We start from the raw sequence: 16,122 nt of genomic DNA, 5'->3' as shown, positions 1-16,122 counted from the left end.
CATTTGAGGAATCTGAGGTGCCCACCTTCTCTATGGGAGCCTGTAGTTTTCGTTTCATCCAATCCTTGAGGTCATTCCATAAATTCGGATTTCCTTGTAACAAGGTTCCAATGGACATTTGGATTTAGGAGGAAAGAAAGGATGATAGGCCGGCAAGGTCTCGTTGATGAGGAACTCCTTTATTTTCAGGGCCTAGCTCATAGGTTGGATTGACAGTGGTGTATGGAAGTTCAATTTGGTCAAGGTTGCATAAGTACCACGTACCTTATTATAAGGTACGTTATAGTGTACAATACGGTACTGTATTGTACTGTATGGCCATCCTCTCATTGATACAGACATGTGCCAGACTGTCAGTTGCCTTGGCCGATGGCCATGGCCCAAGTCACATTTATGATTTTATGGATTGCTACTCCTGAGTCTTTAGACAATCTTTTTGGTTACTTGTAAGTTGTGCTATGTGGGCTAGTGAAACTTGAGTGTTAAGTTTTAACATGTCTCAGACTTTAGTTTGACATATGAAAATTGCAATGTCTGTCAGCATACGCAGCGAGATGATGACCAGATCTGGGAACACGAGCAAAACGCATGCAGAAAAAAAATAAAGCACGAGAGAGAGAAAAAGATATAGGCGTGTAACTCTGCTCTATATACACAAGAAAATCCCGAGGTATGATACAAAAGTGGTATGGGGGCTGGGGGCCTATTTATATGCCCCCACATCAGCAGTCGACCTGCTGTAGGGCAGCCGACTGGACACAAGAACCTCCACGACTGGATAATCACAGTCGGCCAGCATCAAAATGGGTCGGACAGCACCAGAAGAGTCCCACAACTCATGCAGTGCAGTCAGCCATGTCACAGATGCAGTCGGCCAGGCTTAGGGTCCTCCTGCCACTACTAGACTGCCTCCCATGCCACAGAAAAATGGAAAAAATAGGGGAAAAATACGGAAAGTGGGGAAAAATGATAAAACACCTCATAAGGGCGGCCACACCCACAACAAAGGCCCTGGTGTATAAAACTAGACAGGAGATGACTTCTAACACCCCCTCTCAGCTCCTGGCTGTGAAACCAACCACAGGGAGCTGGGGTGCTGCCTGAGCAAATCCTGAGAGAGCGACTTCGTGAAGAGGTCCACCGTACTGTCCTCCGTCGAACAGAACTCTAGCAAGATGTCATCAGCAACGATCTGTTCACGAACAAAGTGCCTCTGGATGACCATGGGTTCCTCAAGTGGAAACCTGCAACGCAACCTCTGCATCCTCACCACCTTGCAAGCAGCATCACAAGCAGCCCGGTACTCTGCCTCTGTGCTCGACAAGGCAAAAGATGACTGCTTCTTACTGCTCCATAAAACTGCTCCTGGGCCTGAAGTAGATCTCCTCGTGTCCGGATCTCCTCCCCAAACTAAGTCACTCCCACCGTGGAGTCGGACTCCATCCAACAATCCCCCTCCTGTGTACAAGAGTCCATGATCCTTCGCATGCCGCAGAAACCACAGGAAACGCAATCCGGCCTCCCAAAGAGTCATCTGCAACCATGAGCTCAACTGCCTCATCAGGAAGCTCCCGTCCAATTTGGTGTCCATCAACCAGATCAATGAACCATTCTGCTTCTGAGTCAAAGAGGCATCACACAGCCCACAAGGATCAACACCTGTTACGGTGCAAAAACAAGTCCTGGAAACCTGATGAAGACCACGCAAGGCCTTCTGAAACCTGTCAACCACCCCCTCTGACTCCGGAACCACAAAGCCTGGAGAAACCACCTCCTTCTGCAAGTAATCACCTGCCACCTGCCTGGCTTTCCGAAAGGTCCCCGTGGAAAGAACATCCTCATCTACATGAGGTCCTTTGTCCCGAACACTACGAGACATCAGAGCATAAGTTACCTGTTCAGTTTCCTCTGACTGACGAACACAAGAACTACCAACATCAGTACTGGAAAGTTCCTGCCAACTGCTGCCATCTACTGGCAAGCTATCCACCATCTGGTCCCGGAAAGCCTGCACCTACAGCGTATCCACACACAAGTGGCCATTACCAGACTGCCACTCATCACAAACCTGAGGACCTAGAGAGAGTGCTGAAAGCTTGTAAACTCCATTCTCCACTCCGCCTTCCCAAACTACCTGGCCTGTTGCTTTGTCCCGGAGAGCGACAAAATGCTCATCAAACTCCACTTGTACGCCAGTCTTGCAAACCTGATGCACTGACAACAGCTGAAAACCAAGTGACGGAACATACAACACCTGGGAGGGATGCTTCCCCCCTCTGCCACCATCGGGAACTATCTCCATCCTGCCCTCACTGTGAACTGGGATAGTGGACGTATTCCCAGTAAGTATATACCAACAAGCCTGCAAAGATCCTGTAAACCGGAACAGGAAGGAGTCATGTGCCTGGAAGCACCACTATCGAGAATCCACTCTCGAGTATCCGTTGCGGAGAGTCCTCCAATCTCCTCCCTACCTGAAGAAAATGAAACATCGGTGTCCACCACCTCCAGGTGCACAAAAGCCGGAGTCTTCATGATTGCTGTTGAGGAATCTTCATCCTTCTCGGTCTTCCGCTGGGGACACTGCCTCCAATAGTGGCCTTTCTCGCCACAATCATTACAGGTCCTCTCTGCCTTTAGTTTCTCGCGGTCAATAACGGACTTCTTCTCAGAAGACTTCTCCGATGAAGCCTTCCCTTTGCCCGTGTTACGGCCTTTCAATCATTGGCCAGTTAAGGCCTCTGAACCTCCACCCTGAGGAGGGTTCGTGAATCGTTCCTCTTGGTCCAGGACCATGGACACAAGCTCCTCCCACGTGATGGTGCTGAGCCTGCCCACTGGTAATCAAAGACGAGTGAAATGCTGAGTACGAAGAGGGCAAATGTGACAGCAACGTGATGGCCATGTCCTCTGACGATATCTCCTTCCCAACCTGAAGAACTTCCTGCTGAAGAGCGTGCAGCTTGTTAATATGCTCCCACATCGTCAACAACTTTGCAGGGCTCATAACCCGCATCTGTACTTCCAAGGAAATCCTCTTCATGGGCGATACCCTGTTGTAAAGAGAGGCCAAACGCTGCCATATACCTCTGGCCAACGTCATATGCTTTACATGATTGATTACCTGCGGTGTGCAGTTGAGAAAGATAAACGAACGAACCCTGGCATTGACACGATCCCACATCTGTGTCTGAGTCTCCCGGTCCTTTCGGGTCGACGGTAACTCCCCTTCCTCTACTTCCGACCGTGGAACCCCAACAACGACGAAATCAACAAGATCATAAGACTCCAGAACAGATTCCATCATAACCTTCCATATGCCGTAGTTGCTCCCGTCCAACTGACGGTCCACCGGGAACGTGGGGAGTGTCGGGATCTTTACATGCCTCTCGCCCATCTCAAACAGATCTGCCATTGCGGGGATGTACTCTGAAAAGGGTGGGTAGGTGGGAACAAAGAAGCACTAATACCTGCAAGTGGCTGTCCAGCAAATCAGGCCACCATCCTCTTGCTTCTCCTCTTCCCAAACAGTCCCGTACGGTCCACCAATCAGCCACACAACAATCCCTCTCTTGCTCACACAAATCCCAAGAACTATCTAGAGCCTAGGCTCTGATACCATGTCAGAATACGCAGCGGAGATGATGACCAGATCTGGGAACACAAGAGCAAAACGCATGCAAAAAAAAAAATACAGCACGAGAGAGAGAGAGATATAGGCGTGTAACTCTGCTCTATATACACAAGAAAATCCCGAGGTATGATACAAAAGTGGTATGGGGACTGGGGGCCTATTTATATGCCCCCACATCAACAGTCGGCCTGCTGTAGGGCAGCCGACTGGACACAAGAACCTCCACGACTGGATAATCACAGTCGGCCAGCATCAAAATGGGTCGGACATCACCAGAAGAGTCCCACGACTCATGCAGTGCAGTCGGCCATGTCACAAATGCAGTCGGCCAAGCTCAGAGTCCTCCTGCCACTACTAGACTGTCTCCCATGCCACAGAAAAATGAAAAAAATAGGACAAAAATACGGAGAGTGGGAAAAAATGATAAAACACCTCATAAGGGCGGGCACACCCACAACAAAGGCCCTGGTGTATTAAACTAGTCAGGAGATGACTTCTAACAATGTCTTCTTTTGTTTACAATTTTGTAAGTCTGTAAGTTCAAGTTGACATGCCGTTTATTAAAAGTCTTATAAAGTTGTGTAAAACTTGTTGAAGGTCCCTGTTTTTGGATACTATATAACACCCCCCACCCCCCCCCTCCCCCGCGCGCGCATGGTTATGAAACCTTTTTTATACTTTTGGGCCTGGCAATGAAACGTTTGGAAACACGTTTCAAAACATTTTTTATGAAACTCCTCACTACTATGCAACCACCAAAAGATCAACACCTAAGGGAGCCAAGATGTCCATTAAGGTGTCTTGATGAAGATGCTACAACTACATGTACATCAGAATAAAGCATCTCGGAGCGCAAGCAGTTTCCATGCAAGTTACCTCTTTGTCCCTCCAGAACCAAGACCTTGCCACTTGCTTACTAACACCATTGTTTTACTAACCCCTTGGTAACACCATCACTTACCACTTGGATACTGGTCATTAAGTATTCCGTGCTAGTCTCTCATTCAAGTACTCTCATTCCTCCCATGAGAATGTTAAAGCCGCAAAGGGGACAAAAAGAACCACCCAAAAACACACACACACACACACACACACACACACACATACACACAAAACAAAACAAAACAAAACAAAATAATGAGCACTACTAGACACATACAAGAACGCAAAATTCATAAAGAGCCCATGCAACTAGCTGGACACTTGATCGTCAATACTCCACTAGGTTCTTTCCATCATATTAACCCCCCCCACCCCCTCTCATTTCCAGACAAGAGGACCAACCAAGTGCGACACTTCCCAGCTGCCTCGACCACTTCTTCACCGATCACGAGGATGCAATCGACTTTAGGAAGGGGAGTATGTTAACCACGTGTGGTTAACATGTTTCTATGACAACTATGTCCGCACACTTATGTGACGAGCGTCTGTACTTTATTGTAAATCCCATCATTTGATTAGAAAAATGCCCTAAAGACGCTCCCAAGTCTTGAGCTTCAAAGGACAGAAAAGAGAATCTCGGCTTATTGGCCAATCCATAAAGAAAAGCCTTGTAACTATGTTCCGGACGCCTCGGGTCACTTACTCCCAGGCAACCTAGTGGAAAAAGGCTTGGAACTATAAAAGCCAATTTCTCTTGTGTTTGTAACTCATTCTCCCATTTATACAAAATAGAATTTGAGTGTTCTCTCTCCCTCTCTTTTGCGACTCTAATCTAGCATAGGTGGTATGCTAGAGTTAGGGTTTGGGTGTGATTAGCGCTAATCACTCGTTCTCTCATGCTTCCCTCTTGCTTCTTCTCTCCCTCTTGATTGAGCCTGCTAATCCCTAATCTTGGGACCCCCTAATCCCGTTGGATTAGATCCATGATCCGTGGATTAGTGTCCACGTACATAACAGAAGGACAGTCTGACGTGGGAGACTATGCGTAGGTTGACGAGTCATTTCCCCGAATTCATTGTTGAGGACGTCAATGGTTCTTAAGGGGGGAAGTGAGTTAGATCCCGAAGCCCCAACAAGGTTAACACAACTAACCCAAAGTTAGGTTATCTGAGGGGATGGGATTAGGCATCTAAACGGGGAGGTAAGGAGTTATTGGAGAATTGGGCTATTTATAGCACCTATTTGTTATGTGGCCTGCATAAGTTTTACAGCACATATTTGCTAGGTAGCCTATATAAGTGCCTTATTGGGTCAGTTTGAGGAAGAGCTACTGAGACTATTCCATGTTCACATCGCAGGGGCCTGCCTATCTTGGTGGTATGGGATGCTTGGGCTTTGCAAGTGGAGCCAAGTCTCTAGATGCTTCTAACCTCCCCTCGGGAGAGAACCAAAATAAAGACAACACTGAAATGCAAGTGCACATTGAAAACACATTATAAATCAATGATTTGGATGATGCCTCAGCCTTTTAAAAATGAGCACTCACAGAAATAGAAACAGTCCATAAGCTCTCACCTTCAATGGGATTTAAAGGACAGATAAAACCCCTGAAGAAAGAGTGTACACACACACACACCTGATACAAGCGCAACAGGCACAAGTTGGCATCCAAGCTGTAAGTCTGATGTATAACCTGCAAAGATTAAAGAAGTTATCGGAATTATCCCCCCTCCACCCGGAAAAAAAAAACTACTTCTTGCAAAGGTCCCTTGGCCTGAGCACCTCTCACGGCCTCCTCATCGCAAGGGGAGAGGGCCTTGAAGAATATAGCCGCATGGCACTCATAGATGACATGGCATACCTACTCCCCTTCACAATGCCGGGATCGTTTCATTCACTCAGAAGCATTTTGGACAGGTCAGAGAGCCACGTTGATCTTAGTCTACTCATGGACCTCGTTGGAGGCCAGATTGGCTTAGGAGACATCGAAATCTTATCTTTTGTACCATCAAAAAGCAAGGAGGGGAAGAAGGCACCTGCTCCTGCACGTATGTCTCGAGTTCAGGGAGGATGTCGGGATTGTAAGGGTTAAGTGCCACCACCTGTTCCATGGTGTACTGGGGGGCCACCTCCCTGTCCGACGAGGCCACGGCTGATGCGCGCTGCATTGTTGCAAGACGTAGAACAAAATGTCCGGGAAAAAACTAGGTCATCTAAAGGGGTCATATTAATTAATTTTTCATTTTCTATGGGGTCACATTTAATTAAGTCCCTTAAACGTCGCTAAGATGTGCCTCTTGGCCTAACGTAGATTTATTTCATACTCTTTTTGTTGGAAAGAAATCTTATGCTGTATATATGTCGTGTTGCTTCCTCTCTCTCATTACACGGCACGGTCTCTCTCTTACTTTTGTAGGAGAAGGGAGTACTTGCTTACATCCATCTCTCTTTCTTGAAGTTTCCATAGCTTTCTTGCAACATTAAGTGTAAAAAATAAAAGCATTGGGGGGAAGTTGTTGGAAGCATTTGCAAGCATTCTTGGCTTCATCAATGCCAATGGATGTGTAATGATGCTTATGGATGTGTGGAAATACATAATGTGGCTTATGTGAATTCCCTATTGCTTTCTTGCTATCACTTATGCAAGATAAAGAATAGGTGGAAGTTCTCTTCACTATGGCTTGATTGAAAAACAAGATTGGGTACATTATTATCCTCCTTTGTTTCTTTTGAGCCGATTGGTAAGAGGCTTTGATATTTTGATGGTAATCATGGAGCTATGAAGAGATGATGGTGCAATGGGAAACAATGGCATGAGTTGTGCTAAAAATTGAAGAATGAAATGGATTGTAAGTGATCTTACCTTGCCCTAAGTGATCTCTATTTCTCCATTTTAAATCCCTAGAAGCAAGTGATGTACTAAGGAAACCCTTGGCTAGAGAAGAAGAGGAGCCAAGGGAGAGTTTTTTTGAATCCATTTATCCTTGAATGCCTTGGAAAAGGGGATCGATGGAGGATTAGGCACCCAAGCAAAAGATCCACATGGCATCGACATTTCTCTCAACAAGAATTGAGCAATGCATTTGGCAATGAAGTGGTAATGCATTGCAATAAATTTGGGCAACGATGTCAAGAGAATCGACAATGTTTGGCAACGCATAGGTGAAATGGATCTAGAGTAAAATATGGAATCAAACACTTCAAAGTAAGAATCTAGCATCCATTAATCATGAGATTAGTTATCAAATGGCTCATCACATGAATATACAAGAGAGAGAGAATCTATAAGTGCATGTAGCAAGAGAAGATGCACAAATAGCCTAAGTGTGTTTAACCTCTCACCAAGAGGATGGCTTTCAAGTTAGCCATGAACTTGACCATGGAAGGCCAAATCTCCATTGATGGAGTCCAAAGGTTCTCCTTTTGCCCATGGGCCCCTATGTACATGTGGAAATCAAGCTCTATGGTTCATGATGACAAACCATCCCTTCCCAAAGATTTTGTCCTCAAAATCATACAAGATATTTACAATTGAATCGCAATCTCAATGTAAACCCGTGGGAAGTAGTGAGGTCTTCAAAAATGCGCCTCGAATACATTTGGAATAGGGAAACCAAATGTAGTGAAGCTGGCAAACTACTCCTCCAAAAATAGCATGTAGGACTGTTATGGCAGCCATGTTGTCGATGAAGCTTCCCTTGAAATTCTTCATGAAACCTCCATAAAAAAGAGTTACAAATGATGCGTAGCCGCACCTCCCACATATTTGTCATCGAATCAAATGATCTTCCGAGTGTGTTGGAGTAGATTGGTAACCCCAACAATAGATCCAACCAAAGCTGTCCAAAAATTACAGCACATATAAAACCTCATGATATGCCCATTCTTCATATAATAATCATGCCACTTGATCAAGGAATACGTCCATCAAGTAAACCATGTTGTTAAACATACTCCATTGATTGCCAAGTAGCCTCATCTATGGGCAAGCGCTTCCATTTCACAAGGAATTCATCAATGTTTCGGTTCCTCAAAACCCTTGTCCTCTTGTCCACAATCCTCTCCGGCTCATAGATAATCTCTCCTTCTTCATCCATCGGTGGTAACTCTTCAATCTCTTGAGGAAGAGAGCCCACAAACCTCTTAAGGTTGGATACATGAAACACATTATGAATCCTTGTAGAAGGAGGTAGGTCAAGCTTATAAGCCAAATCACCCACTTTCTTGACTACCAAATATAGTCCATAGTATCTATGTGCCAACTTGGAATTGGAAGACCCTTTGAGAATATTGTGACGGCTCTTAGGAAGCTTGAGCAACACATAATCACCTTCCTTGAACTCCATTTTGCGTCTATGCTCATCCGCATTTGCCTTCATGACTTCTTGTGCCTTCTTCATATTATCCTTGCATAATTGAAGAAGCTGTCTCATCCTTTCCAACTCTTCCTTGGCTAAAGGATTAACCATTTTATCCTCATGGAAGGCAATAGATGGCACATGCACTTGATACCCATAAAGAGCCTCGAAAGGTGACATCCCGATACTCAAATGCTTGCTTGAATTATGACAAAATTCAGCAAGGTAAAGCCATTCATCCCATGATGCTTACATGTCATGACAATAGTGCCTCAAGTACACTTCGAGCCATTTGTTTGTGCACTCCGTTTGCCCATCCGTTTGAGGGTGATAGGCTGTAGAAGGAGTGATTTGAGTCCCCAAGTTCTCATACAATGTCCTCCAAAAAGTGCCCATGAACTTGGTATCTCTATCACAAACTATGTTGAGTGACAAACCATGTATCTTGAATACAATGTGAGAGGCCCCATAAGTAGTCTTGGAAGTAATAAAATGAGCTGATTTGGTGAGTCTATCCACCACCACAAATACTTGATCCCATCCATGCTTCGTCTTTGGCAAGCTTGTAATGAAATTCATGGAAATGTGAGTCCATTTTCCATCCGGAATAGGCAAAGGATGGAGTAAACCACTTGGCAATTGGTGACTATCCTTATTCCTTTGGCATGACACACATTCCAAAACAAACTTCTTGACATCCCTCCACATGCCTTTCCAATAGAAGCTTTTGCTCACTTTGTCAAATGTCTTGAGAACACCAAGATGACCCGAAAGCGGTGAAGAATGCATCTCATGAGGCACCTTGGGAATGTAGGATGAGGTTGGAACCAAATACACCTTATCCTTGTCCCATAGTAGACCATTCCGAAGCTTATAATGAGGAAATTCTTCACCATCTCCTTGCTATAATTTTTTGTAAATATGGGCAGCACTCTCACTGACAAGATACTCCTCTTGTATCCCTTTTATCCATTCACTATACACTTCCATAATTGATGTCAAGGTGCAAGCCCACATTCTAGACAATGCGTCCGCTACTACATTGTCCTTTCAAAATGCATGCATGATCCCTTCCACCGGGGTCAAAAGGAAACTCATCCTCTTCTTTGACAAAAGAATGACCCTCCAAGTCTTCTTCATGTGTCTCCTCACTGCAATCTTCAAACTCTTCCACATCATGAGATGACTTGGAATCGTCATCCTCATCCATAATGATCATAGTAGCCACCACTTTCTTTGATTTGCAAATGTGCCCGGGTGACCACTTCTCTTTGCATTTAAAACATAGCCCTTTGCTCCTCAATTCCTCAATCTTAGGATCATCCATCTGTTGAGTCTTCTTGAATGGTTGAGGAGGCTTCTAGACAAACCCATTGCTCTTCTTAACATCATTATGAACTCCACTTGTGGGACTGTCCACTTCCAAAAGATGTATGGAATTTGGAAGTGTAAGTGGATGTAGAAGAAGGTAGACTTTTCCCCACATTTGAAGAAGTGTGAAATGGCTTATGAAAAGGTACATTGGGCTGAACCCTCTTATACTTTGGCTCATATAGCTCCGCCAACCTCATAGCCTCTTTGGGATAGTGCTTGGTCTTTGTGCCAAGACATCCGCTTTGATGTATGAATCTAGACCATGCACAAACTTCTTCAATCTCATGCCTTCATTAAGTCCAACCACAAACATAGAGAGCTTCATGAACCTCTTGATGTACTCCCTAATCGACATGCCCTTTTGTGTGAGTTCATACCATTCTTCATGGTATCGGTCAAGAACCAAAGGCGACACAAATGTCATATTCATTTCATGCTCGAGTTCTTCCCAAGTATGTGGCATAACTCCTTCCTTGAGAATATGTCTCCACCATTGATGTGCATAGTCTTCCAAATGCAAGGATGCAAAATGCACTTTGTCCCTTTCACTCTTCCGATAGAGCTGAAAGTATGTATCCAACTTATTCATCCATTCTTCCAACTCATGTGGGGCTGAACCATCACCCTTGAACTTAGAGAGTGAAATCCTGTCCTTTACATCCTTTGACACGGTTGACGATGCATTCTCATGATGGTGCGAGAGCTTGTGCTTTTGCATTTGCACCAAAGATCCAAGGAATTGTGCAAAATCCTTGTACTCCCTCTTGAGGAAATTTGGCATTTCCATCCACCCATCATGAGCTTCTCTTTGTCTCTCAATGAATGACATATGTTCCCAATCAAGCTCAACCACATCATCCATATCATACACCTCTTCAAGCATGGAGAACTGATTTGCTTTGGGATGCAAAGTACTCTCCTTGGATCCCCAAAATTTGACTCCTCATGTCTGAATGTAGGTGCATGTTGCTTTCCATCTAATTGAGAAGAACCCGCTTGGAATGTAGTAGACTTCATCTCCTGCATAGAAGGCTTTCTAGCATCCACCATGAATCCAAAAGTGACATTCTTGGTGGAATGCTCATGTGTTACCTTGGGAGAAACCTCTTGTACCATGGGTAGCTTGCCTTCCCTACGGCCTTCAAAAGCTGTCCCAAATTGCTTGCCTTCATGTAAAGCACCATGACCACTATCATAGGAAGGTTGGCTCATTGGCCGAGCGACCCTCTCTTCCAAAACTTCCATCCTTGTAGCCATAGTGTCAAGCCTACCATTGACTTCCACCCTTGTAGCCATCGTGTCCATCTTAGCATTCATTTCCATCAGCATTTGCATTATCGAATCGATGGGGATGGTATGCGAAGATTGTGGGGTGTGCTTATGGGCACTTCCGACATTCAACTCCTCATTCCCTTCTCTTGAAGTATGCCCAAAAGTATCCCCTTCTCTTGAAGTGTGCCCAAGAGTATCCTCCGAAGCATCCAAAATTCCTTGTTCTATCATTGCCTCTTCACCCTCTACCTCGTCGGAAGCCAAAGTGTTGCGCCTCGGTCGCCCTTTTGGCTTCGGCCCCATGGAAACCTTCGGTTTCAGAAATTTGGCTCTAAATTGAGGTAGGGATGTCCGATTGAAGTGGTCTAAAGCTTGTTGGAGAGCTAATGAAGTGTACTAGACCACTACGCAAAGACCCATAAGAGATGAGGTGTGCTACTATTCTCTGTTTTAGGGTTTACAGGGTTATAAGCTGAAACGGTATTTTGGGTACAACTTGAGCTAGCGATATCCAAATGAAAAAATTTTTAGCTCAAATGGAAGCCTTCAATGAGTACTACAAGCCTATGTAATTAGATCTAGAAGACCTTCAAACCCCTGTGAAATGAATTAGGGTTTACTATTTCTGCAAAAACCCTAAATTCTACCCTAAAGAGATATCGAAATGCGGAGGTTAAGGGCTCGTTGGGTAGCTCTAAGGAAGCACTAAGAGCTCGTATGGTCCCTTTTAATTCAATCCAAAAGGATTGGGATTGAATTAGGGTTTTTGTGAATCTGCAGATTCTTGCCAAAGTGACCCTTTTTGTGCCCAATTGATCTTTGTTTGCTCCCAAACCAATGTCAACACCTTCCGCACCTCATTGGCATCCCAAGGTCTGCAAATTATGCTCCACAAGCTTCAATTGTCCATGTATGACCAGAAATTTGAGAAAATTTTGACATAGTCTCCTTTGTTTTAGGAGCTAAATCTCAATTTTTCTCAAGTAGCAATGCAAAAATCCATAATCCTCTTATCAATTCCCATCCATTACATAGCATGTGCCTCAACTTGCATCACCAAAAGGCATACAAATTCCTTGCAATTCCAAGCATTCACCATACGTTTCCCATGGCATAATGCAAGATCAATTCCCATGAGATGTCCATATTAAGGCGCCATTGCCATGTACATAAACCAAGAGGATGATTGTGCAAAGAAGATCGTCGATGTAGCGCGTTGAAGCTTGCCGATCTCCCGGCCAAGCTCTTCTCACCCCGATACCTAGTCCGAACCAAGGCACGGGTTGAGGCCAAGTCTTCACCTCCACACCTAATCCTCCACTGTACCGCTTTACCACGGCAGTCAACGGCACGGTGGATTCAAGCCATGCTCCTCCCCCGGGCCTCTCCGCCAACACCCAGGGTACCCTCACCAACATATCTAGTTTCTGGAAATTGAAGTGAGTGCAAACAATTGTGAGGTGCATATAGCTTGAATATGAAAATGAGGCGGATCACTTACAAGGATGTGGCATGACTCATGCCCATTACAATATACTCATAAACCATTATGCATGAACTCATGCTTATCCACATAGCTCCAACATAGCTCCAAATGTCTGCCATTCATCCAAAGATCCAACATCAATAAATACACAAGTGAGGTAATACCATACACCAATGACATCAATATCCAATTGGTATCACTTCCATAAGCATTGCTTATGAGTAATTGGCATCAAATGGCATTCAAGGGCATCAACTTGCATTTGAATGTAGCATTACCAATTGATTCCAATCACACATCAAGCTCTTCCCATGCTCAATAGCATCATTCCAATGCATAAAAGCATCACGTCCATAGCAAAAACCTTCTCATTATTACCCAACATCCACTCCATGCATGTGGCTCAATCAATGCATCTAAGCATATGCATTCCTTCATCCATTTATGCATGGATTCCTCAAAGAATCTTGCATTTGTCTCACAAATGGCCACATGACATCCAAATGGGTGTGATTAAAGAAAGATGTGAGCAATAAGAGCATGTAATCACTTTCCAATGGATCATGAGTTATGTAGGAATGTTAAAATTCTGTAAATTAGGGTTTCCTTTCATGAATAACCCCAATTTGTCCATAGCATGAGGATTAATCACCAATGCTTGAGAAAATGGCCATAGCAACTCACCAATGGTATTCCAAAAGCTTCAATGGTTGGATTGTTGCTTGATAGAGCCTCCAATGGATCCAAATCTTGAAGATTTTTGTAATTTCTAAGGGCTGCTCAAACCTCCTCTTCTCCCTCTCCAATAGCAATGAAGAACTCCCCAAAATCCACCAAAAAGATGCCAAACATCATAGCTAACAACTAAATGAGAATGGAGCTCCTTCTTGTGATTTTTGGCTGTGAGGCAGCGTGGAAAAACGGCGCACCACGCCTAGCTTCATGAGTAAAAGAAAGCAAAAGCAACTCCAAGTTAGCCCTCAATAGCAGTAGGATACATTTGTAGCCATTTAGAGTGAGTGGAGATGGACAATGGTGAACTATGTGTGAGAGAGATTAGGGTTTTGAGCAAAGGGAAAGAAAAGGGAAAGAAATTTTCAGAAAAATGCATGTAAATTGGTACTCTATGTGTTCCTCTCCTCAAGATCAACAAAAGCCCTAGCAAATGGGAGCAAAACGGGGAAAAGATGAGAAGTAATGGCTATGGAAAGCTTGGAAAAGAAGCACAAAAAGATAAATGTGATTAACAGAGAGATTAACAAGTGATGTACCCCGCCCCAAATAATTGGTCCAGGGTACCCAAATTAGGTCTAATTGAGCTAAATCTCCATGAAATCACATGAAATGATGCCTCCCCTCCACTAATCTCCAAAGATTAAGTAGAAATTAAGCAAGATTAAGCCAAAAAATCAAGAAATCAAGAGAAAATTCAAAAAATTATCAAGAAAATGACTAATCTCATGCCCAAAACCTTGATAATGGATCAAAATCAAGGCTCTGATACTACCAAATGAAATGGATCTAGAGCAAAATATGGAATCAAACACATCAAAGCAAGAATCTAGCATCCATTAATCATGAGATTAGTTATCAAATGGCTCATCACATGAATATGCAAGAGAGAGAGAATCTATAAGTGCATGTAGCAAGAGAAGATGCACAAATAGCCTAAGTGTGTTTAACCTCTCACCAAGAGGATGGCTTTCAAGTTAGCCATGAACTTGACCATGGAAGGCCAAATCTCCATTGATGGAGTCCAAAGGTACAAGATGACCAAAATTAGTAAAAGTGTCAAAAGATCCTACCAATGTACCCCAAGCCCTATTTATAGTCACTTTCTCCTTTTGCCCATGGGCCCCTATGTACATGTGGAAATCAAGCTCTATGGTTCATGACAATAGGTCACATATATTAGGCTTTTGGATGATGCCATTAAACCTATTGGAGCTATTACTGATGCATTTGGTCACACCATCTTTGAGGCATTTTATCGCTTTATGTAGAAACGCAAAACCCTAATTCAATCCAAACCCTTTAGTACTGACTTAAAAGGTGTTTATATAGCTTTGAGGCATTTTATCGCTTTATGTAGAAACACAAAACCCTAATTCAATCCAAACCCTTTAGTACTGACTTAAAAGGTGTTTATATAACTTGATATAGCTATCTAAAGAGATACATTTCAAGCCATCAAGCATTTGATTTGGGCATCATTTTGGTGGTCAACCGTGCATAGTTAACTTTTCAAAACAGTCAAAACATAGAGGTATTTGGCCTGGATTGAACCAAAATGGATTACGTGGATAGAAAGCACTCTCCAACCCCTCTCTAACAAGCCAGAGCACACCTCATTCAGAGATTGGGAACTAGTCTAATCGACAAGTAGTTGATTTTTCATAAAAGTCAAAACAGAGAGGTATAGCACGTGGACTCAACCAAAAGTGATCACATAGTTGGGAAGCACTCTCAAATACCTTCCTAAAAAATCATAGATTGCTTAATTTAAAATTTGGAAGCTTGGTCAACTTGAAAATTTACTCAATTATGAATAATCAGGGTCATCCATGTAAAGCTCAAATGCAACAAGGGTTACAAGATGAAAATGCCAGTGTCCAAATGGTTAATGAAGAGCAAGATATCATGCATAGGGATGAGCTAATAGTAAATGAGCACACTCGTAGTGATGTTGTCAATCCAAAGGTTCAAGTGAATATGAATACACATGATGCCAAATGATGGTCCAATTGAACAATAACATACAAATAGTTTCAATACCAACCAACATGTACACATTTACAGAAGTAGATGCAAAGGCATGTTAGATGGCCTCTCCATATCCTAAGGATGACTCCTTTCCAAGGATGCATTCTAGCAAAATAAAGATAAAGACAAATTCAAGGGAGTCAAGGATAAGCTCATTTTCACAAAGTTCAAGGGAGAAGGAACTTCCAATGATGACTTTGAAGAGTGGGCCAAAAAAATGGACTTCTACTTTAAGATCAACCCAACAAGTGAGTCCTTTACAAGGATGCATTCTAGCCAATGAATACAAAGATAAATTTAAAGGAGTTAAGGACAAGGCAGTTTTCATAAAGTTCAAGGAAGAAGGAACTTCC

At 43.5% G+C, this 16,122-nt stretch overlaps 1 protein-coding gene across 1 annotated transcript in view; it reads right to left on the bottom strand.

Annotated features, from left to right (window-relative positions):
* The window catches only part of EIF3K (eukaryotic translation initiation factor 3K), a 62,666-nt gene extending 55,933 nt beyond the window's left edge, over positions 1-6,733 (bottom strand). The window contains exons 1-2 of the mRNA XM_086816315.1: positions 6,553-6,733; positions 6,153-6,209 (exon numbers count right to left, since the gene is read on the bottom strand). Of these exons, the coding sequence (XP_086672441.1) occupies positions 6,153-6,209; positions 6,553-6,684 (189 nt within the window). The 5' untranslated portion in view covers positions 6,685-6,733. The remainder of the gene's footprint in view (positions 1-6,152; positions 6,210-6,552) is intronic.
* Between the last annotated feature and the right edge of the window lie 9,389 nt (positions 6,734-16,122).

This window comes from Cibotium barometz, chromosome 22 (genome assembly GCF_041138505.1).
Source record: "Cibotium barometz isolate CiBa-2024 chromosome 22, ASM4113850v1, whole genome shotgun sequence".
Lineage (NCBI taxonomy): Eukaryota > Viridiplantae > Streptophyta > Polypodiopsida > Cyatheales > Cibotiaceae > Cibotium > Cibotium barometz.
This window is presented reverse-complemented; position numbering and strand designations above follow the sequence as displayed.